Here is a 23,613-nt window from a genome sequence, read left to right as displayed (position 1 = left end):
GACAAACAGTGCCCCGTCCTTCACAAAATGTGGCACTTAGCTAAGCAAGCGAGTCCCAAACTTAGCCAACATAAATAACATCTGATCAAAAACTACCAGGAGGTGAACCCGAAACAGGCATGAGTAATTCAAAACAAATTCTTTTCTTAATTCAAGCGCACACTACAGGAACATTCAATGGTATTCCTCCAGCTCTAGACTTGCAGAGTAATGTACTTACTAATAACATGAGTAGACTGACATTTACAAATGGTTTAAACATGAGTTTAGTGTCATTTAAACACAGAAAATACCAGACCATGTCACTGCTGAACCGACAAGTACTGGGACACCGGGGATATTCTTTTCACTGTCTCAGGTACTCACCTCTCCCGCTCCTGTTCCAAGAGGTTGGTAAAGTCATCGCTCTTGTTCATGTAATCTGTATGTTTATGTTTCTCATTTTCTAGCTCATAAACTGTGCGGCGATGGCACTTTTCTGCCAACAGGAGCTGTTCCAGCATGCGCCGATATGTCTCTTTCTGCTTTTCTTCAAGTCTGTCCAGCTGGATTGTAGAAAAGAATAGACTGTTTTAAAGGTCTCCTTGCTTACTTCATCTGATTTATTAACCAACAATGTTGTGTTTGGTAAATGCAAGTCCCATAATTTTATGTCTTGGGCTTTACATAAAGCAGTGACTAGAAGTAAGAGTAACTGTCCTGTAAAAGTAATGATTTCTTTGGACGGCACGTTTGCAATAAACATTTGCACGGTTCTCAGATACACAAAGGACAGAACTTCGCTTAGTTTTAGGGTGACAAATAATATCGTTGCAGCGCAGAATTTCCCCTGTGGTGAGGTGCTCTGCACACTTTCTTCATTTCACATGGGAAAAGCTGTAGCAAATGCCAGGGCGGGGTACATGCCCTCAGACGCTGGGAGCCTGAGTTCATGCACCTATATGGGGTCTAGGCACCTACATGTGGAGCATAAGATGTAAGCTCAAGGCTGAAATTTGAGTTATGCATCTTCAATGCACCTGTAGGACTGCTGAGATAAAAAGTCTAAACTATTTAGATTCAGCATAGATTCAGTTTTACATTACCAAATACAATTTGTTATAAGCCTTGGGGTTTTCCCCTCAGCCTGTTTTTTGACAGAACTTCTGCTTTCTTTATTAGCAACACTTTGCCTTTTTTGTCTTCCGGGTTTTTTTTTATTAATTTAATATGCCAATTATTATTCAAACAAACACTAAGGCCAGGGAGGTGTGTCTAAAAAGTTGCCAGGGCACTCCGAAGCCACCATGGCTATTCACGTTGCTCCTTTCAGGGTTTCTTGGGAGAAGATGACAAACTCCATCCTCCTCCCTGCCAAAGCAGCCCGCAGCCATGGCACTTCTCTGCTTGCCTGCCTCTGGCACAGTGGCTGGCAGAGCCTGCTCTGCCCACCCCCAGCCCTTACCCTGCATGAATTGCATCTTCCTTGGCCCCAGCTGCACCGGGCAGTTGCTGTTTCACAGGGTGCCTCAGCAAACGGAGGGAATTAAGAGGGCAGGAGGACCACAGCGATTTGCTCTCCAGAAGTTGACCATGGCAGTCAAAGTAAAACAGTCATTGCATTTTATAAAGGACAGGTTGGGTTCAGCCTTTGAGAGCAGATCTTTTGCACTCATGAAATTTTGTCACCACCCTATTTTAGCTCCAGCATAACCCCTGTGGACCTACACATGACAAAAGTTTTACACAGAGGTCCCTGTCAAATTATCAGCTTCTTTAGGCAAAAGCCCTGCTAAGCTCTCTTAATCTTGTTCAACAGTATTTCATGCATGCTCCCACATGCTACTGTTTGCTTTCCTTATTTACTATCATCCTGAAAATTCCAGAAGACGCTTCAATAAGAATACACAGTATAAAGATATCCCATGGTACACACAATTCCTGGTGAAAAAATTAAATGTTCTAATAGGAAGAACTATGAAGATTTGGACAGGCACTACAGTATATTATATTGTATGTTGTTGCATGCTCTTTTTCTCCATGCTCTGCACTGTTATGAAACTATAAACATGAGCAGTGGCTGCTTATTTTAGCATTCACACTGGCCTCAGATGTTCCCGGGTCTATTCTACATTCGTTTATTGCTTAAGAGTTTAAAGCAAGAGATCAAGTCCTACAGGTCTCCTTTAGGGGCTGAACTGACTTTGGAGTCCTAGAGCTTAAGTGATGTAAAATGATTACGCATTTATGTTCCCATAAATATGGTCAAAGCCAATCTCTGAAGGTCTCCTTTTCCCAGCTACCCATGTGATAGTGATCTAGTATGCCAAGAAAATCAAAGAGTGCTTACCAGTGCTGTGAGCAGTAGAGGTTGGAGCCTATAATTGAAAGGAATTTAAAAAACAGAAATATAACACCCAAAGATTTTGTTCTTGCTTAACAGCACCAGCCCTAAGGAGCATACAAGCTCTTTATTTTGTTTGGGTTTGTGTTCAAACCCAGTGACTTTGCTTACAATTTATTCTGCAGTTGAGTGAACAAGAATATTCACTTTTTCTTCGATTTCTTGTCATTTGTACAAATGCTGTGTTATCCTCTTGTGTGCTTTGCACACGTCTGAAATATGTGGAGTCTCACTTCTGGTTAGGATTCCCCCTGCACAGACATAATATTGTAAATCAAGAAGTTATTACCTCTGAAATTGGTTTCTCATAGACATCTTCTCCTATAGACTTTTCTTGGGCAAGGATGGCATCCCTGTGTAGGACTCGGAGCACATTCCCTGGAGCTGCAGATCCATAATGAGCTTCTAAAACTTCAGGTTTGGTTTTCTCTGTCTTCAGCATGTGGATCACATCCTCCCTTGCCTGTAACATTGCAAATCACTACCATAAGCCAACCCATTAACCAACAGGGAAAACAGGGAAAATAGGGCCATTTCATATGTATGGACTGCATACACAAAAATAGAATAAATTAGAAGAATGCCAGGCTGCCAATGCAAATATAAAAACTTTGGGAGATATCAGGGTAAACATGATCTGTGCAATCCAAATGTCATCCTTGTAGGCATTAATTATTGTATTCCTGCCTGCCATTACATTTGAATGCTTCAATTTTTATCTGAGTTGCAACCATAGCCAGGGAACATCATCACTCTTCATATACTTCATCTTTTTCACTGCCCATGCTGTTCTCTGACTGGGGTAAGGAGATGAGTAGAACAAGCAGCACAAGTGGGCTGAACTAATATTTCTCAGACAGCCTCGAATCATGTATTCCCTACCTGACTTTGTGATTAAATACTCTCTTGAAGTAACTTCTAAAATAAAGTTTTCTAACTTTTGTTTGTCTAAACAAAACCCTAGAAACATTGCAGACCCCAGCTAACCACCATAACTGGCATCAGACCAAAAGAGGCTGAGCAAACCCTCCTGGCAGCAGAGGAGGACTGCTGATGCTGGAGCTGGGGGGTACCTGGGAGCAGTGGTGCTCCTGTGGCCGAGGGGAGCGCGGGTCCCAGCTCCTGCTCCCTGCCCTGGGTGGGAGCCCCCAGCTTCAGGCAGCACAAGCTGGCATCTGGGCATGATGAGACTGCTCTGCAAGGCCACCTGGCTATGAATAAAGGGCATTTTAGGGCTATGCTGCGGACAAATGCTTAATCCCGAGCTCTGTTTCTAATGATACTTGCCAACATCTGTTAAGCCATCTGTAAAACGGGGGCAGGGCACTTGCTTGTCCTTCAAGGCAGGTTTATAAGGCCATGATCCAGGGAGGGGCTGCAAAAGGTACAAGTTTTCAGTGGGCATGAGGGAGCTCCCGGATTTCCCTGGGGAGCATCTCTCCCACAAGCCCAAAGGGATGGGGGGCAGAAGACTATGGGCACCAATTTTTCTCTTACCTGCCCTTCCAACATTCAGCCCGTGTGAACTTGGGAAGTAAATTAAGGGCTAAGGAAAGGTTCAGATAGTTTAGAAAAAATCCCTTACAAATCCTGCCCCTATATAAGCAATGGCTGTTTAGGATTTATGAACTGACCAACACTTCATGCTTTTCCACAGTGTTCATAATGGAACTCCATGTTATCCCTATAGCAAATCTTAAATCTTTACGCAGTACCACAGAGGCATCACAGCTCTACAAAACCACCTACTTTTAAAATGTTCAAGGAAATAATTTCAGGAAATGGCAAAGATGCTTTAATCTTTTTTTTTAAATAAAATAAAATAACATGAAAATAAAAGAAAAAATGAACTTGGGGCAAAGATCATGCCATTCATTTTAGAACTAGCCCAATTATAAACAGCTAGCTGTAGGGGCTTACACTGTACAACATTTTGTAACCCTAAGTAAAAGCTTTGCACCTGTCTGCAAGATACAAAATACAGACTGGAATGGTATTAATGTTGTTTCAGCACAAGTGTGGGAAAGGTGCATCACTCATGGATGTCAAAACTACAACTGAATTATGTGGGCTAGTCCTAAAGAGTGCAAAAGAGCATGTACACCTCACTACATCATGTCCTGGGAACACGCCACTCTCAGTACAGGAAAAATGTTATTTTAGGAAAGTTTTAGACAGGTTCAAGAATATATCATTTTTTATATCCCTGTAAAAATAACAGTTATCTTACTGTCTTTGTTACTATCAGGCAAATGCTTCAATATTGAAGAAAAAGCCCTCAAAAAGACTAATAGGATAGCATGGGAGTTTGGGGGGATTTATAAATATCATACTTTATGATGTGTTGTCTTAGCCCTTTTAGGAAGAGACAGTTTTGGGGCCATATCTGCATCCTGCCCCAATGAATAAATTTGGTATCCTGCTGTGTGCCTCGCAGCAGGGGCCCCGTGCCACAGGCGTGCTCAGGGAGAACACTGTGCAAGGGGAGCACCAAAAACAGTGGGATGAGGGGGCAACCCTCTTCTACCCTCTGCACCAAGGGCCACAACCAAGCATGCTAAAACCTGAATTTGTTTTGGTTCCAAGCACAGAAAGCTTCAGGCCCCACACACTCCATTCCTCAGGCACAGGCACACCTCGGACCCTAGGCTATTCAGGAGGGGAGGAGGATGAGTTCATTCTCTCCTGTTGAAGCTGCCAGGCCACAGATGGCATAATTAAACATTGATAGGGCCAGGCAGAGCAAACAGAGACAACCCGGGCTTGGTGATTTAACATTATGACTTGGGAAAGCAAAGAGCTGGACTCCATCCCTGCTATGGTTATTTAATGCAGTAGTAGCTGACGGAGGGACTGAACGCTGCTCTTCCCAGTGAGTGCCCCAGCCCCTGTTCAGTTGTGCACTGCTTGCATGCTTTCCTTCCAGCCTCATTAGTCTTTAATCACTGATGATTAAAATGGAGCAGGAAGGAATGAGAGTCCCTGAAACAACTTATAACTTGCCACGTAAGGTTTCTGGAAGCTGTGGGTTTGGGACCCTCGAGAGCCAGAGGGAGCTGAGCCAGGGGAGCGGGTGATGCTGAATGGAAGAACTGGAACCCCAAGCAGGAAAGAAGGTGCCCAAGCTCAGTTCAGAGCTTTGCAGGAACCCCCTGTTCATTGCTTCATCTTTAAAAGGAGGCAGTGACACACTTAGCTCCAGGGGACAGGGCAGGGCTGTCAGCCCTGAAAACCCCTCACTGCATCCCCATGGGGAGGGTATCCAGCCCAGGGACAAGCTGGTTGCACCATCCCCAGGGTGCAGGCAGCTCCCCACTCACATACCCCTTCTTGGGTACCCCACGCTCTGCAGGCATTTGGGTTCTGGATTGCGTTAGCATGGCAAGGTGCCTTCTGCCTTTTCTGGGCTTGGCCATTGCTCCTATCATTACCTTTTCAAGGGTATCAGCTAATTCACCAAGTACTCTGTTTCCATGGACTTATGATAACAGTTTGTGAAAAGCAAACTAACAAACAGACACTCAGGTTGCTAGGAAGCATTGGACCAAAAGAGGGGCCTCGTGCTAATAATAAACTGTAGAGAAATTTGCTTTTATTTGGACAGCAACAATCTCCAGCATAGGAAGATTCTGAAGTGCAGCTAGCCTAGGTCATGGAAGGGCATGGGCGACATCCTAACCTCCCATCAGCCTTGGGATTTGAAAACTCCAGTTAGTCTTTCTGAAACTCCTTAGGATGAATGTAGAGGGAAGGAGCTGAAACAGCAGGCCTGTGTAACTCGTGATTTCATGTTTCCTCCAAATGACTAATTTTCCACTGAAACAACTAGAAGAGAGCTCATGTAGAGATGTTTTCTTTCAATGTATAGTGAATAACTATCATTATATTAAACCACAGGATACAGACCATTTTCAGAAAACAAGTCAGAATAATCCTGTAGAGGAACACTTGGGCTACTTCAACACATGTACCTGGAAAGAGGTACAAGAGGCTCAAAGTGGGGGACCTAGCTAAGAAGAGGGAACTGTACTGGCAAGCTGTTGCTGCTGATGGACATCTACTGTAGGTGCCTCCCTTGTCTCAAGGCACAATGCTCTTTTCATAGAATCATAGAATTGTTTAGGTTGGAAAAGGCCTTTAAGATCATCCAGTCCAACCATTAACCTAACATTACCAAGTCCACCACTAAACCAACTAAGGGTATAGTAGCAATTTCATGTTTCCTGGCTTAGTGGCTGGATTATTTATAATGAAAGTAAAAGCTAGGAATCATTAAGATTGGAAAGAATCTCTAAGATCATCAGTCCAGCCATCAACCCAACACCACCATGCCCACTAAAGCATGTCCCAAAGTGCCACGTCTACCCATTTTTTGAGCACTTCCAGGGATGGTGAATCCACCACCTCTCTGGGAAGCCTGTTACAATGCTTGACTACTTGAAGAATCCACGTTTACCTCTTAGTAATACTCTCAAGGCAAGAAACACAGAAGGCCAGATATGTTGAGAGGTGTTTTTCCACACTCATTTTCTCCAGGAGCAAAGCCTGCCTAGAGACTCCCTGTCCATCAAATTCATAGAAACACAGAACAGCCCAGGTTGGAAAAGACCTCAGAAAATCATCTGGGCCAACCTTTTGTGGGAAAGGAAGCCTAGATGAGATCATCTAGCATCATGTCCAGTTTCATCTTGAAAACTTCCAGTGATGGAGACTCTACCATATCCATGGGGAGGTTGTTCCAGTGATTCATTGTTCTCACTGTAAAAAATTTCTTTCGTATGTTGAGATGAAACCTGTCCCAGTGCAACTTGTACCTGTTGCCCTTATCTTCTCTGTGTGGCTTCTTGTGAAGAGAGAGCCTCCGTCTTCTTTGTAGCCACCCTTTAAGTACTAGAATACTGTGATGAGGTCCACCCCAAGCCTTCTCTTCTCCAGGGAGAAAAGACCTGGCTCCTTCAGTCTTTCCTCACAGGACAGGTTCTCCAGCCTTTTGATCATCTTCATGGCCCTCCTTTGGATCTTCTCCAGCCTGCCTGCATCTTTGTTGAACTGTGGGGACCAGAACTGGACACAGTACTCAGTTAACTCCTTTGTCTGTCTCTGCTGATAGAGGAACTGCAAAGTTGAACTGTATCTAAGCCTCATTTTATGCTTACTGGAGCTGCCAAAATCTAAAGGCTGGTGACCTGAGACCTCGAGTATGTCCATGGAGTGGGTGGAGTGCCATGGAGCACTGCTGTCTTGCACAGCTTCACTTGCTCTCCTTTCCTTCCTCTCTACTACCCAGTGATTAGCGCACTTAAGACGTGGGGTCTGTGTTTCTACCTGGGAAATATGAATTCCCCAAGACAATGCTCCCCTCCCCTCAGGAGTGCTTGCTAGCCACCCAGCTGGAAGGCTGATGTGAGGCCACTCTTTGCAGGGTTACCCCGAAATACTCATTTTTTGGCAGAATAAAAGAGAAGGGCTTTCTTTTGCTCACTGGCTTCAGCAGAGCAGGGGTCCGAGTTCCAAACCTCGCTTTACTACATGCCTAGTAAAATATTTAAATGATACAGAAAGGATGTAAAGAGGACCCTGCATAAAATTGAAAACATTTAGGAAACAATAGCTTGAGTCTGCTGCTTGTAAAAGGGGACCGGCAGCCTAGCAACCAAATTCTTGGTCAACGGAAAGACTGTTACACAAGCCCAGCGTTCGGACGTGCTTCCTCCTCGTGCCCTGCCCTGCCAATTTACTACAGCCCTCTCTCCCCATTCCCACAGTCTTTGGCCTCTCTCGTGAGACTGTTAACAAAACTCAGCACCCACTGAACGGGGAATTTTTGCCACAGCCCATTTGTCACCTGGGAAATGGGACTGAGCTGATCAAACTCGTTTCATGTAAGGCATCTAGTAAATTGGAAAAAAAAATCAGTTGTATTCAAGATGGGCTGAATGGAGTCAAAGTAATCACTGACAGCTGAGAGTAAAATCCAACTCAAGATCCTTTGCCAGCACATCTCCTAAACTCTTCTCCTGAATTTTGTTTGTAAGTAGCCCTCCTGCAAAGTCAGTGTGCGTCTCCTGAAATTGGTTACCAATAACTATTTCCTTCATAGCTGCATGTTTGGAGCCATCTAAATACATCTAACTACTTCAGAGCAATTAAATATTTCAATAACATGATGACAATCCTCTCAATTAATTGAAAGAAATTTTGAAAATTCAGGAGCAGGAGTAGTGTTCATAGGGAATACACTTATATAATATTTGGAAGATCTGATATTTCCAGCTTTTTGACTATTTATTTTCTAGTTATCATGACACTTTGTTATGCCTGCACAAGTGAAAGCACCAAGTAATAGAGGTTTAATGTTTATGAAGTCATATTTTTCTTGCCAGTGATTAATGGCCCAGACAGGAACTTTTACTTCTACTTGTGTTGTTGTTACTCACATTTCACACAGTTCAGGTTATTTATAGTGCAACAGCTGCTCTGTACTGCATCAGAAACGATAAGGTCACAGGTTCTCCATGTAATGTTGGGGTCTTACCAATGGCTGATTTCCTAAATTCCAGTAGACTTTACAAATGTTTCACTTAGAGCTAACAAACATCACAACCAAGGCATAGTTCTGAGGGAGATCAGGAGGATGTTCTCACACTGCTTTCTGTGCTATCCAGGACAAGTTCATGCTGTGTGTCTGCCAGGGCAGGAATAGTCTTGTCTCTGAAAATTCCCATTAGAGACCTCAGAGAGTGAATACCACATGTTTGTTTAGTTTAATGAAGAAAGCATCTTCAGGTAGGTGTTCTTGAAAAACTGCATCTGCAAAACTTTCTTAACATTAATCCACTAATCCATGTTTAAACTCAGTAACTTCCCTTCTTTTCTTACCTAAGGAGGAAATTCAATCAAAAGGGAAGTGCATTTTCTTCATGTTGTGTCATGATACTACAAATATGAATAGAGAAAGTAATAAAAATTACCCCTGCCTACTGGAATGACCCTTTTTTTAAAGGCCTGATTCCTCAAGCTATCCCTACATACTGATACAAGGACTGGGTAGCAATTTGTCTTCCAGGTCAGATGTACAAAGCATGCTGAAGCCGGGAAGTTAGATACTCTACAGAATATTGCATCATACAAAGCTCCTTTTTTTGCTAAAAACTCAAGAAATATTTTTCTCTCCTATACCAGATATCTGAAGTAGCCTTGTTTATATCGCTCACTCAGTGATTCTAGCCATGCAAAATGCTGGCTAATGACATGTATACATAATTTTTCTTGCAAGGAAGACTGTATGCACAGCAGAGTATTTTTCTGGCCTTTCATCTTAGCTTAATTTCCTAATACTTGAAACTGTGGATTTCACTTGCATGAATTTCTTTTAACATTTCTGGACTCAGGTCTATGTATGTGATTTACTTTGGAGGTAAAGAGATTACTTCAGGGGTGAAAAGTGACCATCAGTGGTTTTGTACAAAAGTTTAGTGAAATATATACAGAAGTGCAAGTGATTCATCATGACTCTGGGGATGTGAAACAGAATTGTCCTGTCTTCTCCACACCGTGCAGAACTTTCTGGCCTTGTCTGAAGCCTTTGGAGCTATACAGTGTACTTCATTTTGTTGTGCGTTATCTTACAGTGATAACACAGAAAGTCCTTCTAAAATCAATACTGGAGGAGAGGTACATGATAGACCAGCTCATCCACCGCACGAACCCTCTGAAGTGGCTCCAGAAGAATTACATCAGAGATTAATTTGGCCTCTTAAGTTTAAAAAAGTCCATGCTGAAGATTGCAGAGCTGGGGAGAAGGAACACGGAGCAATGTATTACTTCTTACAGCAAGCTTCGAAACAGATCAAATGAGCACTAGAAGACATCTGTCTGTTATTTCCTGCCCACACAGCTTTGTTCTGCTTTATTGCCAGAGAGCTCCATGGATGATGTCACTTTTTTCTGAAGAAAACAGGCCACCAGAGCCTTTCACTGACATAATTAATTATCTGTAGTCTGGGCCACAGCCAGAAAATTCCCATGGCAAGGCCCTGAGAAGTATTAACTCCACACTGCTTGATGTTTTCAGAATTAGGGTCTGGGATATCCTGTCTTGTCTTTTCACACTGAAAGAGTGCTTTGCTCAACATTATCGAACCGTGGGGCTGTTACTGCAGCATATAGAATTACAGTGCCATGATCCAGTCAGCACAGAGATACCAATGCGAGGGGTCACTGTCAGTTATGTGCGCGAATCTGCATGTTGGGTTATGCTTTACATGCTTCAGCAATGCATTACAATGGCTAAACCCGCTGTTTTGGGTTTGCCGTATCCAGTCATATAGTTTATGTCTCAGCCAACATTAACCGTATAATAACATTTTGCACATGACCTGAAGCCTGGCAGCAAGCAGAGACCACAGATTTATCCAACTAGCCAGCAGGGACAAGAAGGAACATCTGTTAAAACACCTTTTTGGATACCTGAGCAGGAAGAATCAGTAACAGCACATGAATGACTGTATTTGCAGTTCAGGGCTGGTATGTGGCTGCATGATGCAGTGTGCATCCTAATAAATGAGGTAATTAACAAAGCAACTTTAGGTCTCTTCTCTGACCAGCACAAATCACCACAATGCTTGCAAAGGCAGAGGAGAGCTCCCTGGTTCAGGTACTCCAAATCAGACATGAAAACCCAAACGACTAACTCCCTATTCTGGTTTATTCATGCCAAGGAAATGATCTGCAGCTTTCCATATCCCAGGTGAATGGCCAATGACAAGCTACTATAGCAGTATAGGAAGTCATTAAAATTGCAGCACATTTCCCACACACTGAGGTTTTTTTTTATTGCTGGAGTCATGTAGTAAGTTGCTGTGTTCCTTTTGTAACCACAATTTATTTTGTGATCAGTTAGCACCTCTTTAAGAAGAAAAAAAGATGGCTAATGAAAGGGTAATAACAGAAAAAGCATTTATTTTCCTCTTTCTTGTGTTACCATCTGCCCCTTAATCTTATGTTAAGCAGTCTGGACCAAGACTCAGGAGATCCATGTTCTGTTCATGGAACTCTTTCTCGTGCTTCACACATAAAATTAACCTCACCATGCTCCAATTTCCATTCCATAAAGGAGATAATACTTCCCAGGAATGCTGCGGGATTTAATTCATAAGTATATATAAGACCTAGGTACTAATGCTATGAATACTGCAAAAAATCTGGCACTCTGATATCAATATAGTTGTTCTCCTATTAGTTTTCCCCCATTCATTATATTCTTTTATTTCTTCCATGTTTATATACTTCTATACTGTCATCCAATTTGTTGAAATCCATTGGAAACTAAAAAGTATCTTCATTAGACATGTAACTCAGGTTGTCTAAATTGCTCTTTGAAAGTGCTTCACTGGCTGTATAAGGAACTGAGGCATCTGAAATTAGGAGCTCTGACCTGAACTTCAGGGAGACACTTGAAGCTGCTGGCCTAAGTACCCCCTCTCCAAGAGGAACAAACCTGCCCAGGTATTTTTTTCCACAGTGATCTAGCTGCCTTCTGGCAGGAATGAGCACACGTGAAGCAGGACAGAGCAAGAGACAAGCTGGTGCCTTCAGGATGATGAAGGTCAGAGGAAATCCTTCTGCCTCCTCTGCAGAGAAGCAAGCGTAACTCAGAGTGGGAAACCAACAGACATAAGTGTGTATACATGTGTAATAAACTGTATACACAACTTTCTCTTGTCCAAGCATTTTGTTGGCTTCAACAAGCTGTTTTTCAGTGCTCTTGCTACACGGATGTGCATTCAAGCTACTGATGACTGATGAATGGGCAAGAACAGTAGGACTGCATTACAGCGAGCACTTACCAGCGTAGCCAATTATTTGAACAAAGTTGTCAGAGGAAACAAGGGAAGTGGTGCAAACTCTTAGAGTGAAGTAACTTAGAGAGGGGAGGCAATGAAAGGCGCAGTGAGAGCTCCCAGCCATGCCCACTATGCCCTCAGAGCCTCCTGCTGTCTCTGAAATCCCCCTGATCCTCCCCAATGTCTGTCCTTCCCCTCGCCTGCCCCAAGTCCCACTTGGACATCCTCTCCACTCTCTGTCCTCCCATTGCATTCCCAGGAACGATTCTGAAGCCCTTCAAAATGCCATTTTGCTTGAACAGCTGAGACTGCCTGAGCCAATACTGGGGAAACAGGTTTTCATTATGAAGCTGACTGCATCAGTGCTTCTGTTTCTGACTTGTTTAAACTTGAAGGTGGCAAATGCCTGGAAGTTACCATGCAACTGTACTTGGGTTAATCAGTTCCACTCATTTTGCTGGCATGGAAGAATTGATGCTCATTTTTTTTGCAAAGAAAAGCAATAATTTCCAGGATAAGAAAGACTTCGCTTGCAAAATCCAAACCATTCCTGTCTTAGGAAAGGAATTCCCTTCGTAGTGTCTCAGCAGTGCATCATTTTGGGTGCTGCAGGTGCACAGCCCTCAGAAATAAGTCACTGAGTTCATTTTGTTTTGAACAAAATTAATGCAAAATTCTACACTGAAGCCAGCAATTTCATAAAGATGTGGTCAGACACAGGATGTTCAGCAGGCCCAGCAGTTTTCTATGTGAAAATGTTACATTTCTATCATTTTAGTCAACCAATAGGTGGAGCCTTTAACCCTAGAAACGAGACACTTTCTCAGATAGCCATGTTCTCACAATTATTATGTATAGAATCATAGAATAGAATCATTTAGGTTGGAAAAGACCATTAAGATCATCAAGGCCAACTGTTAACCTAGCACTGCCAAGTCCACCACTAAACCATGTCCCTAAGCACCACATCTACCCATCTTTTAAATACCCCCAGGGATGGTGACTCAACCACTTCCCTGGGCAGCCTCTTCCAATGCTTGACAACCCTTTCAGTGAAGAAATTTTTCCTAATATCCAATCTAAACCTCCCCTGACACAACTTGAGGCCATTTGCTCTTGTCCTATCACTTGTTACTTGGAAGAAGAGACTGACACCCACACCAACTACAATTTGCATGCATTGCATGAATCATATGCAGGTGAATGCTATAAAAGATAAAAATAGCTGTGCACATACTTTATAAATCCAAGCATTTATATATAATTTATAAAATGTTCATAGCATAAAATAGCTGTGATTCAGAACAGAAATTTTACAGATAAAACTGCGTGAATGTCCCAGTCAAACTGTGCCTTTCTTAGGACCAACTGATTTCTCCCCAGGGGTTCAACACTCAGCTTGCTGTCAATTTTTTTCCCAATTTTTGTCCTGTCCAGCGTGATATGGTCTCTCTGCAGGGCTACAACACTGCCCTGCAGCTGTACATCATAAAGCACCCTTAACAGAAGGTGTTTAAAGGTGTTTAAAGGCCTGATGGCAGCACTTCTGTGGTGGATGGGAGGGAGGGAGACTGAGGATGGGACCATATGGCTTTGGTGGCCCGAGTCCAGTGCTCACCAAAGGGCACATGTAAGCGGGCACGTGCCCTGCTGAAAGACTCATATTTGCTTTTATTAAAGCTCATTTTGGACGGAAAATAATCCGGTTTGCTCTCAAGAGCTTATCTGATCCTCAGCTGGAGAATAGGAGACACAAACTTAATAAATACACGACTGGGGCAGCAAAGTTAATAAAAACAGACTCAGCTACAACTGCAATGTTAAATTAACAACTGGTGATTCAGAGTACTGGACAGCATTGTGACACATAAGATATATGCTCATTGCAAGCTCTCCCAAGAATCCCAGATTATTTTAAAGCCAGAGAGTCCATGCATCTAGCACTTACTGCAAAAAGGTTGGCAATGTCCTCTCCCACAGAGTGAGCCTTCTCTCAAGAAAATGAGAAAAGATACAGGTTTCTCATTACTGTTGCACTGAGTATACAAAATTTCTATTAAGTAAATGAAAAAAAAAAAAAAAGGAGTCAAATGACATCAGTTGCTTGAAATTATTTTTAAAAGATTGCAAAGGAGGATCAGTTAAAGACACTGATCCCAATGGGAACAAGACCAAAACTTAAAAGTTGATCAGGGGCAGTACTTACTGCTCTGTTTTGGACAGAAGACCAAAGAATTTTTGAAAAAAACCTAAGCTGCTCATACTCTTCCCTCCACTCTAGATGAGATGTTCAATAGGTCAGAGACACCTGCAAATTATTTCTCTCTATTCTGACCCTCCAAGCCTAAATAACATGATAGATGTAGCTCTGTCAAGTACAGCTCAGGTATTAACAGAGAAGGATGTTAAAATGTCTTTGTGAAAGAGGTTTTCAGCCTACAGCTGTCCAGTGACAGTGACATTTTATCGAGGATAATTACTTTGAAAAACATATAATTGTAAAGCAATTTTATTACCAAAGAGATGGCTATCATTACTATGGTTGATAGTACCTCTGTCCTTAATTTCAGAGGGAGCAGGAAATTGCCTGAATAGCACAATTTAACTATATTTCAGTATACTGTCTTACCTTTTTGTTCCTCTCATAAAACAGCAGGGTTCTATTTTAAAATTCATGATTCTGGAACTTGCTCGACAAGCCCTGCTTACCTCCCATGGTATCTCCTGCATTTTGCACAGCAATGTTTGCAAGCTACAGAAAAAATATAGTATTCTGGCCAAAATTCATCTCTGGTTATAAATTATTCAATGAAAATAGGAGAGAGCATTTGTGGTCTGAAATCTATCCTAACTTAATTTTTTTGTCCTGCAAAAGCATGCTTCACCAGGAAAACACAAACAAACAAACGAGGGGTCAGTCAGAGGGGAGCAAATTTTTTAACTCACTGTACTGATATTCTTATGCCAGACATTTTTAGGGATTTTTTTTTTAGGCTCTTATTTTGCTACAGTGTGGATACTGTCTTTCTCCTCATTGTCTTGCCTTTTCTATGTCCCCTTTCCATGTCTCTAGCTTGGCTCCATTTATCACTGCTGTATTCCCCCTTTCCTTACACTCTTTTTCTTCTATTGCCCAACCTCTTTCCTCTCATTCCATTCTCCTTAAGTCACCTCTCCCTCCTCATATTAACCCTATCTTCTCTTTTTCCCTGTAGCTCTGTACATGCCAAGGCTTTTCTCTCAGGAATTTGAATTTCATCTGTATGATATGCTCAGAAAATCCTAAACTATTTAAATCCAATTAAAAAGACATCACAGTTATAAACACTAATGCAAAGTACTCTACATGCACTTTGCTCTGGCTTTACCTATTCTTTCCACTCTGGCTCCCCTTCAGCTTCTAAACTGTGAGATATTGCTAATGACCATTTGAAAATTCCTTCTCTTCAGTCTGTTATATACTCTTTCCTCCAGTGCCGAGGCATCTTGTCCCAACTTTCTCTTCGGACTTTAATATTACCTAAAATAAATGTATCTGGTTTCCACCCATCTATCTATCCCATATTCCTCACTTGAGCTTTCAGGCAGCTCAATATTCAATAATATTAATGCATGAGTATCAAGAAAGGCACTGAAGAAAAAATATAGGCATTTGTACAGTGTTTTTAACTAAGCAATACCTAGGTGGCTAGCACAATGTTGTTTCAACATCTCAGGAAAGTCAAATTCAAAACAAAAGCAGTTCAAAGCATTACATGAAAATTTACACATTGCAGCAAGAGGAAAAAGAAACAGAGAGAAAAACATCACAACTACAGCTACAGACAGAGTCAAACTCTCTTGCTCATATCAATCAGACTGACAAGTGACAGGAAGGCCAAGTAAAGCCATGTCAGCAGAGAAAGGGTAATATTAAACCCAATGTACAAGGAACCAGTAAGCTCTCTCCTACTGCACCCTGCACAGTTCCAGCTACAGACATTAAGATGAACCCAGGGTGTAACTGGGGCTGATCAAGGGGTGATGGAAGATGTGGAAAGTCTATTTTGCTAGGGGAAACTAAAAGGACGTGGCACGGATAGCACAGCAAAACAAAGGCTCAGAGAGTGCAAGACTGCTGTTCACAAACACATCAGGCATTAAACAGTAGGGAGAGAGGTAGGCTTTTCAAAGCATGATTGGTGTATAACATGATTTCAGAAAGGTTTCACTAAGCATAATTGCAATTGCACTAGAAATTAAAGTAAATAAATTTGCTAAATGTTAAAGCTTTTCAGTTCTGGAACTATTTTCCAATAGGAGTGGTCAAGGTAAACAACCCACCTAGTCTTAAAACACAGCTTGATAAATTCATGACAAAGGTTGAATGAAGTGCTTGCCTAAAGAATTAGCTGCTGCGACTTGATTTACAGCAGATTTTCTAGAGTTTTATGTCCAGGGTTCTCAGGAAAATGGGTCAGTGAATGCATCTGCAGTATGAGGATGAGGAATTGACAAAAAGGTAGAATAGGGAAAAAGGTCACAACTAGAGAAATAAAGAAGAAGGGAAGGAAAGCTGAAAAAAGAGGGTAAGTTAGATCTTGGGAAAGAGAACAGAACAGAATGATTATAGAATAGAAAGTATTAATAAAATATGTAGCTATACAAAAAGGAAAGAAAGTAGAAAAATGGAAACAGTAAACAAATTTCCTTTCCCTCCTTACATTTAGAAAGCTTAGCATTGTGATAGAAAGATGATAAAATACCAAAATACCTTTAAAAATATTAGAATGCAATAGGTTGTATATCACCTATACCCATGTGCGTACCTGTTATTTCAGTTTGTTAAGAGAGAGGGTTTCCCTCGTGGCAGGATGTACAGCCACTGGTATCTAAGTGTTTCCCAAGGACCTTACCAGAGAGAACAAAACACACAGCCCTCACCCACCTCTGCTAACCCTTCCCTGATACACCCAGGTCCAGAAGAAAGTCTTGCAGCCCACCTGAATCATAGAATCATAGAGTTGTTTAGGTTGGAAAAGACCTTTAAGATCATCCAGTCCAACCATTAACCTACACTACCAAGTCCACACTAAACCAATCAAGGGTAGACTAGACTAAACGATGTCCTGAAGTGCCACATCTACCTGTTTTTTGAACACTTCCAGGGATGGTGACTCCACCACCTCTCTGGGCAGCCTGTTCCAATTCTTGACCACCCTTTCCGTAAAGAAATTTTTCCTAATTTCCAACCTAAACCTCCCCTGGCGCAGCTTGAGCCCATTTCATCTTGTCCTATTGCTTGTTGCTTGGGAGAAGAGACCAACACCCACCTCACTACAACCTCCTTTCAGGTAGTTGTAGAGAGCAATAAGGTCTCCCCTCAGCCTCCTCTTCTCCAGACTAAACAACCCCAGTTCCCTCAGTCGCTCCTCATAAGGCCTGTTCTCTAGACCCTTCACCAGCTTTGTTGCCCTTCTCTGGACATGCTCCAGCACCTCAATGTCTTTTTTGTAGTGAGGGGCCCAAAACTGGACACAGTATTCCAGGTGCGGCCTCACCAGCACCGAGTACAAGGGAACAATCACCTCCCTGCTCCTGCTGGCCACACTATTCCTGAGACAAGCCAGGATGCTGTTGGCCTTCTTGGCCACCTGGGCACACTGCTGGCTCATGTTCAGCCGGCTGTCGACCAACACCCCCAGGTCCTTTTCGGCCAGGCAGCTTTCCAGCCACTCTTCCCCAAGCCTGTAGCGCTGCATGGGGTTGTTGTGACCCAAGTGCAGGACCCAGCACTTGGCCTTGTTAAACCTTATACAGTTGGCCTCGGCCCATCGGTCCAGTCTGTCCGGGTCCCTCTGCAGGGCCATCCTACCCTCCAGCAGATCGACACTGCCACCCAGTTTGGTGTCATCTGCAAACTTACTGAGGGTGCACTCAATGCCCTCGTCCAGATCATCGATAAAGATATTAAACAAGGCTGGCCCCAAAACAGAGCCCTGGGGAACACCGCTCGTGACCAGCCACCAACTGGACTTAACTCCATTTACCACTACTCTCTGGGCTCAGCCACCCAGCCAGTTTTTTACCCAGGGAAGACTACGCCCGTCCAAGCCATGAGCTGCCAGCTTCCCAAGGTGAGGTGAAGCTCCTCCTGGCTCTGTTGGATGGGAGAGCTCCTTCCCCCCACGGCTACCCTATTTCAACGATTAGCAGCCAGTCCCCCCATACCTCCCCCACAACAACCCCTCCTGCAGCTGATGAAGCCACCAGCGCAACCTGCAGTTTGGTAATCAGTGGCACAAAGGCAATTAACCTACTAACCCCAGTCTTAATCCTGGAATGATGTTTTCACTAGCAACCTGATCAGAGAGACCAAATTAAACTGGATGTGGTGAGAAGTGTTGGCTTTAACCCAGGACCAGAGATATAGGGGGAGCACACCTTGCCATGGGGTGCATTGACTGCTGCTCCCCAGGCAAGGGGACACATCCTTCCCAGGGAGCTGTCACTCCGACACCTCATGCAAGCACTCAAATTAACCATTAAATGCAGTCTTAAATAAATACAGATTAAAGGAAAGGGCTTCTTTGACAGTGGAGTCATTTGGTCTCTCCCCTTGAAGGAGGGACACTATGCAAGTAAGTTTACCTCTGAATATCTGCTACACAGTGTTTCCCTTCAAAAGTCATTCCAAACCCAGTGTTACATTAGACCATTTGGAAGTCCGAAGACTTCTCAGGAATTGTGGCTTGTGATTAATCTATATCTAACTCGCATTTTATACATACTGTTCTCCAAGACACCACGTTTCACACATTGCCCATCCACATCCTCAGGCCTGCAGCAGAAGAAATGTACAGCTGATACCTTAACATGTATTTCATTTACATCGCACACTGCTGCCCGGCTCTGAGGAGAAAAGCTCTGCTCCTCCAAAGTGCCAGGCCCTCAGGTAGCATCTCCCTCTGCCCTAAAGCATACAAGGGACCTCAACAGGAACAGGTGGCTGAGCTGCAGGGGATGAATGCCATTTCTGCACTGCAGAAACACAGTAAAACCCTGGCTATATTAAAGGCCTTGAGTGGAAAAGTTGCTCCTATCTGAATTGTGTCCCAAGCTTCAACTGTCATCTGGCAATAGGCACAGAACCTGGCTAAGAAATTATTTTTCTTGAAAAACCCAACAATTTGTAGTGGGATGCTGTCTTCATAAATGAACTTTTATTATTGCGGATTTTTTTTTTCCAAACACACAGTAGAAAAGTGAATGGTAAACATGTATGAATACTGCTCCTCATTTCCTTTCAGGCCCCTAATCAGGAAATGTTGAAAATCAGTGTTGGTATTACTGGAGATTAATGGCTGCTGCTCAGAAAGTGTACAGGGAATATATTCCTGCCAGGACAAATACATAGGCTGTTGGACAAAAATCGGTGAACCACAGACAGGATTATATCATCATTGTAAAGATGCACACTGCCTGTGTTGCTCTGTAATTAATAATATTCACATGTTGGTTTGACTGAAATCACTGTAACTACCACGGAAATTAATACTGTGCCTTCATGGTCCAATTTATTCTACTGGTGTTTGAAGTTTTCTCTTCAAATCAGTCTTGCAGTATTTAAAAATTAGAATTTTTTTTTCAGGTATAGGAAGAAATCCTTCATGGATTTTTTGTCCCTGTATATTCAATATGTGTTTAAAGACCATGTAATCACTGCTTTTTTTATATGAGCAGTGAGATCTCACAAGAGAAAAGACACTCTACTGAGCTATAATGCCTTTAAAATCAATTCCTGTCATCAGTTCATTTGTTTCCCACTCTCCTTCAGAGCAGTTGCACTTAAGAGCTCTCCTGCAATGTATATTGGGATACATTTTCATCGCAGCAGCTTCTGTATACTTTTTCTCCCCTTTTGTTTTCTTACAAAATAAGGCCTAGGCTACAGTGACCTCAGCCATTTATGAAAACCTTTCCTTCTCCTCATTCAGTAAGTGCACAGGGCCCAGCCAGGAAACCTGACGACAGGCAAAGCTGAGTCCAACTTGGCCCTAGAAGCTACAGCACAGGCAAGCTACCTGAGGTCATTATAATTTAAAAAAAAAAAAAAGAAAAAGAAAAGAAGGAAGACGTAAACATCACTGCTAGGGCATGTCTCTACAGTTTACTAGCACATTCACCTTCAAAATGAAGAGCTGGGAGGTCAGGTCCCAAAGTAAGGACTCAAAAGTGATAATGACAGCAACATGGCATGTGTCTGTTTGCTATATTGTTAGATTATGTGAATAGTGAACTAAGTACATGAAGCATATGTATACATAACCAGTTTACCCCGCTAACCTCATGGCTGTCATGACCAGATTACTTCCCGTGGCTGAGTTGGCTGTTTGGGGTTTACAAGGCAGTGTCACCCTGCTCTGCGTTCAGTAGTGCAGGCTTAAGATGTGTCCTGCTCATGTCTGCTTAGTAAACAGTCATGGTATTTTATCCATTTTTTTTCTTCCAAAGACATTGAATCTCCCTAGAGGTACAGCCTGGTGTTATTCTCAAAACAAAATCTTCTTACATATGCCTATATAATGTTTGCTTTGCCAGTATTGAAATGGCTTCAAAATAAACCCACAGGCTGATTTGTCAGTCCAACAAAACACCAGCCAGCCACCAGAGATGTCCGAAGAGATCTGAAAATGAAAAGCCATGAAATGACTCAGTGCATTAGGTCACTGTGACAGCCAGGAGGTAATACCAGAGTATGTACTTTGGCTGGAGTCTTCCTTGGCTCATCTTCGTTTGTAGCGTCAAAGCCAGGCTCTCATCTCAAGCCAAAGTGCCGTAGCTTGCCCACTTCAGTAACGGTTCAACACAGGTACTAGGTAAATAACTAATTCAAACAGGGGGTTTTTAAATGAAATTAAAACCTCCTATGGATTAAAAAGAATAATGAATCTCTTTCCTGCCTGGCAGTAAGGAGCAGAAGAACAGATGCACTCTACGGCTACCAGCGTGGTTGTCCTCACAATCCTCCTGTGATGCTGGGAAGCTTTAACAGTGCTTAAACATCTCTGTGGGGTCTGTACATATAAATATCCCTAAAAGTATTGCCCAGGGCAATGGGAGTATCACCTTGGGGAGGATTTTCAGCCCATATGACAGCACAGATGGCACCTATCCCCACCATCTCCATAGGGATAATGAGAACTTGGGCAGTCCTTTAAAGGTTGTGTAACTCCCCTGCGAAGTAAAAGACTATGGTGAAGAGCCACATTTCCGTGTACTGAACAGGAAAATTACTCAGAGATAAGAGTAAAGACTACATTTATTGCCATGCAGGAAACATTAGTGACTTTCTTCACCTCCCCTTTCCAGACCACAAAGGTGACTTCAGAGTAAATCTTTCTGAACAACATGAGCATGATACATTTCTAAGGAGGTTTGGCTCTATTCACCACTGAAGATGCATGCTAGCTCCATCTTTTAGGAAATGACATATACAAGTTTTTGTATGAAGTAAAATGAAGCACCTTAAATATGGATACTGTTCTGTAATGGTAAGTCTTTTCCTTTGCAAAATTGCATTGAACAGATTTTCTTGTTTATTTCCCCAGTTTTTCACTGCAAAATGACTGTTCTCTGTCTTTGTGACAAAATTAGTTACTTTGAATGCATATTTCCTGAAACTTGAAAGTACTTTCTGACAAACTGAAGGTGAATTATGTACGGGAAGAGTGATACTTAATAACATGAAATCTCAGCGTTGTGGTAATGGTGCATCGCAGGTGACTCATATACCAAAGAAATTAACTGATCCCTTCCAAAACAATTGCTTCTCTTAATCAGATAAGATGGTAACAAGTCCAAAATTAAAGTAAAAATGTTATGAATGTGGGTTTCGGGGAAAAAGTAAAGCCTTATATGAAATGCTAAACAATGATGATTAACTAGAATAAAGGGATTAAGACATAAAATGTTTTCACACAGGTTGGACAAGTTTTTTCTGCTTGTCCATGGATTCAGTGAAAATTATCATTAAAGTGCAAACAAAAGAATGTATAAATTTGGCAAGAAGTCCTACCACAAATGGGGATAAGTTTTGAAAAGTCAGAAGTCTTCATATTGACTTTTTGAAATACCATGTTTCAGCTCTTTATTTTGAAATCACATTTTCCCTGAAGGCTGAGACTCCTGAGAGCTCAGTGATTTGTTAGCAATTAAGAGAGTCCTCAAAACTGGATGGAAATTTCGGGGATGTGAGTTAAGCACAAAATCAGGCTGTCTGCCATCAGGGACTTACTACTGGGCTGAATAAACATGCAAGTCAGGACAACTGAGAAAACTTTCAAGCGAACACTACTCCAAGAAATAAAACTAATGGGCCTTTGCAAGGCAGGGAATTTGCAGAGTGCTGAAGGACAGGCAGGACAGGCAGAGCTTTGGCTGAGCCCCGAGCAACATCTGAATATGCAGAAAGTCCAGGGGCCATCTTAGTCCTTTTTTCAGTATTACTGACTTGCACATTAGTCCCTTAAATATTTACATTAAAGATTATAATTACACTCACTATATTTGCTTGCCTTTTTCTGAACTGATTCCTCTGTGGTTGTTTTCTGCCTCTTTTTAAGTGTTCAAGACCTTCAGATCCCACTTGCTTTGTCAGTTTTGACAGGTGTTCATAATTTCTCTTGCTTTGGTAGCTGCAGATAGAGATGGTAAATAAAGCAGAACTTAAAACTATGACTATCCTGTTAAACACCAACTACCACTGCCCTCTCTTTATGGTCCTTTGCCTTAAATTTTCATGTCACTGTCAGCTGAGCCCTGTGCATCTTGGACAACCTACAAATAAATGGATACATAGAAAATATAGTAAAAAATATGTTTAATTTACCTGCAGTTCTCCTTCCATTATACTGAGGAGTTTTATCAAGTCCTCTTTAGAAAGCTCTATGGACTTCTTGTTCTTTCGTTCAGTAGGTCCAGGTGATTTTGAGTGCCGTTTGACAGTTGCTGAAACCATGACCTCATCTTCCTTCCGATGAGGTTTGTTCTTTTTCTTGGCATCCTCCTGAAGTTTTTCATTCTCTGCATGGCTGATGACAGGCTTGGAACTGGAGAAGTGCCCATTAGACGAGCTTTCTCCACCTTGGTTTCGGGATCTCATCCCTACCTAGAAAGAAACAAACATAAAGATGCATTTATAAACAAAATTACTTACAAAAAACCACAGTGGAAATACTGCCTTTTGGAAGAACAACAATCTCCTAAAAACTGAAAAATACTGTCATGCTCAAGAGACGGTAGTAGAAGGCTCAGCCATTTCAACAACTCTGTGTGTGGCAGACAGTAAATCCAGGGCATTAATTATAAATTTAACAGAGTCTTAAAGTAAGGGTAACCATCTTT

At 42.3% G+C, this 23,613-nt stretch overlaps 1 protein-coding gene across 2 annotated transcripts in view; it reads right to left on the bottom strand.

Moving 5' to 3' along the window:
* The window catches only part of FILIP1 (filamin A interacting protein 1), a 58,443-nt gene extending 35,072 nt beyond the window's left edge, over nucleotides 1-23,371 (bottom strand). For both annotated transcript variants that reach the window (XM_075707986.1, XM_075707987.1), the window contains exons 1-3: nucleotides 23,099-23,371; nucleotides 2,673-2,846; nucleotides 367-545 (exon numbers count right to left, since the gene is read on the bottom strand). In XM_075707986.1, coding sequence (XP_075564101.1) covers nucleotides 367-545; nucleotides 2,673-2,846; nucleotides 23,099-23,371 — 626 coding nt within the window. The remainder of the gene's footprint in view (nucleotides 1-366; nucleotides 546-2,672; nucleotides 2,847-23,098) is intronic.
* Between the last annotated feature and the right edge of the window lie 242 nt (nucleotides 23,372-23,613).

The sequence above is a fragment of the Pelecanus crispus genome, chromosome 3, assembly GCF_030463565.1.
Source record: "Pelecanus crispus isolate bPelCri1 chromosome 3, bPelCri1.pri, whole genome shotgun sequence".
NCBI lineage: Eukaryota > Metazoa > Chordata > Aves > Pelecaniformes > Pelecanidae > Pelecanus > Pelecanus crispus.
This window is presented reverse-complemented; position numbering and strand designations above follow the sequence as displayed.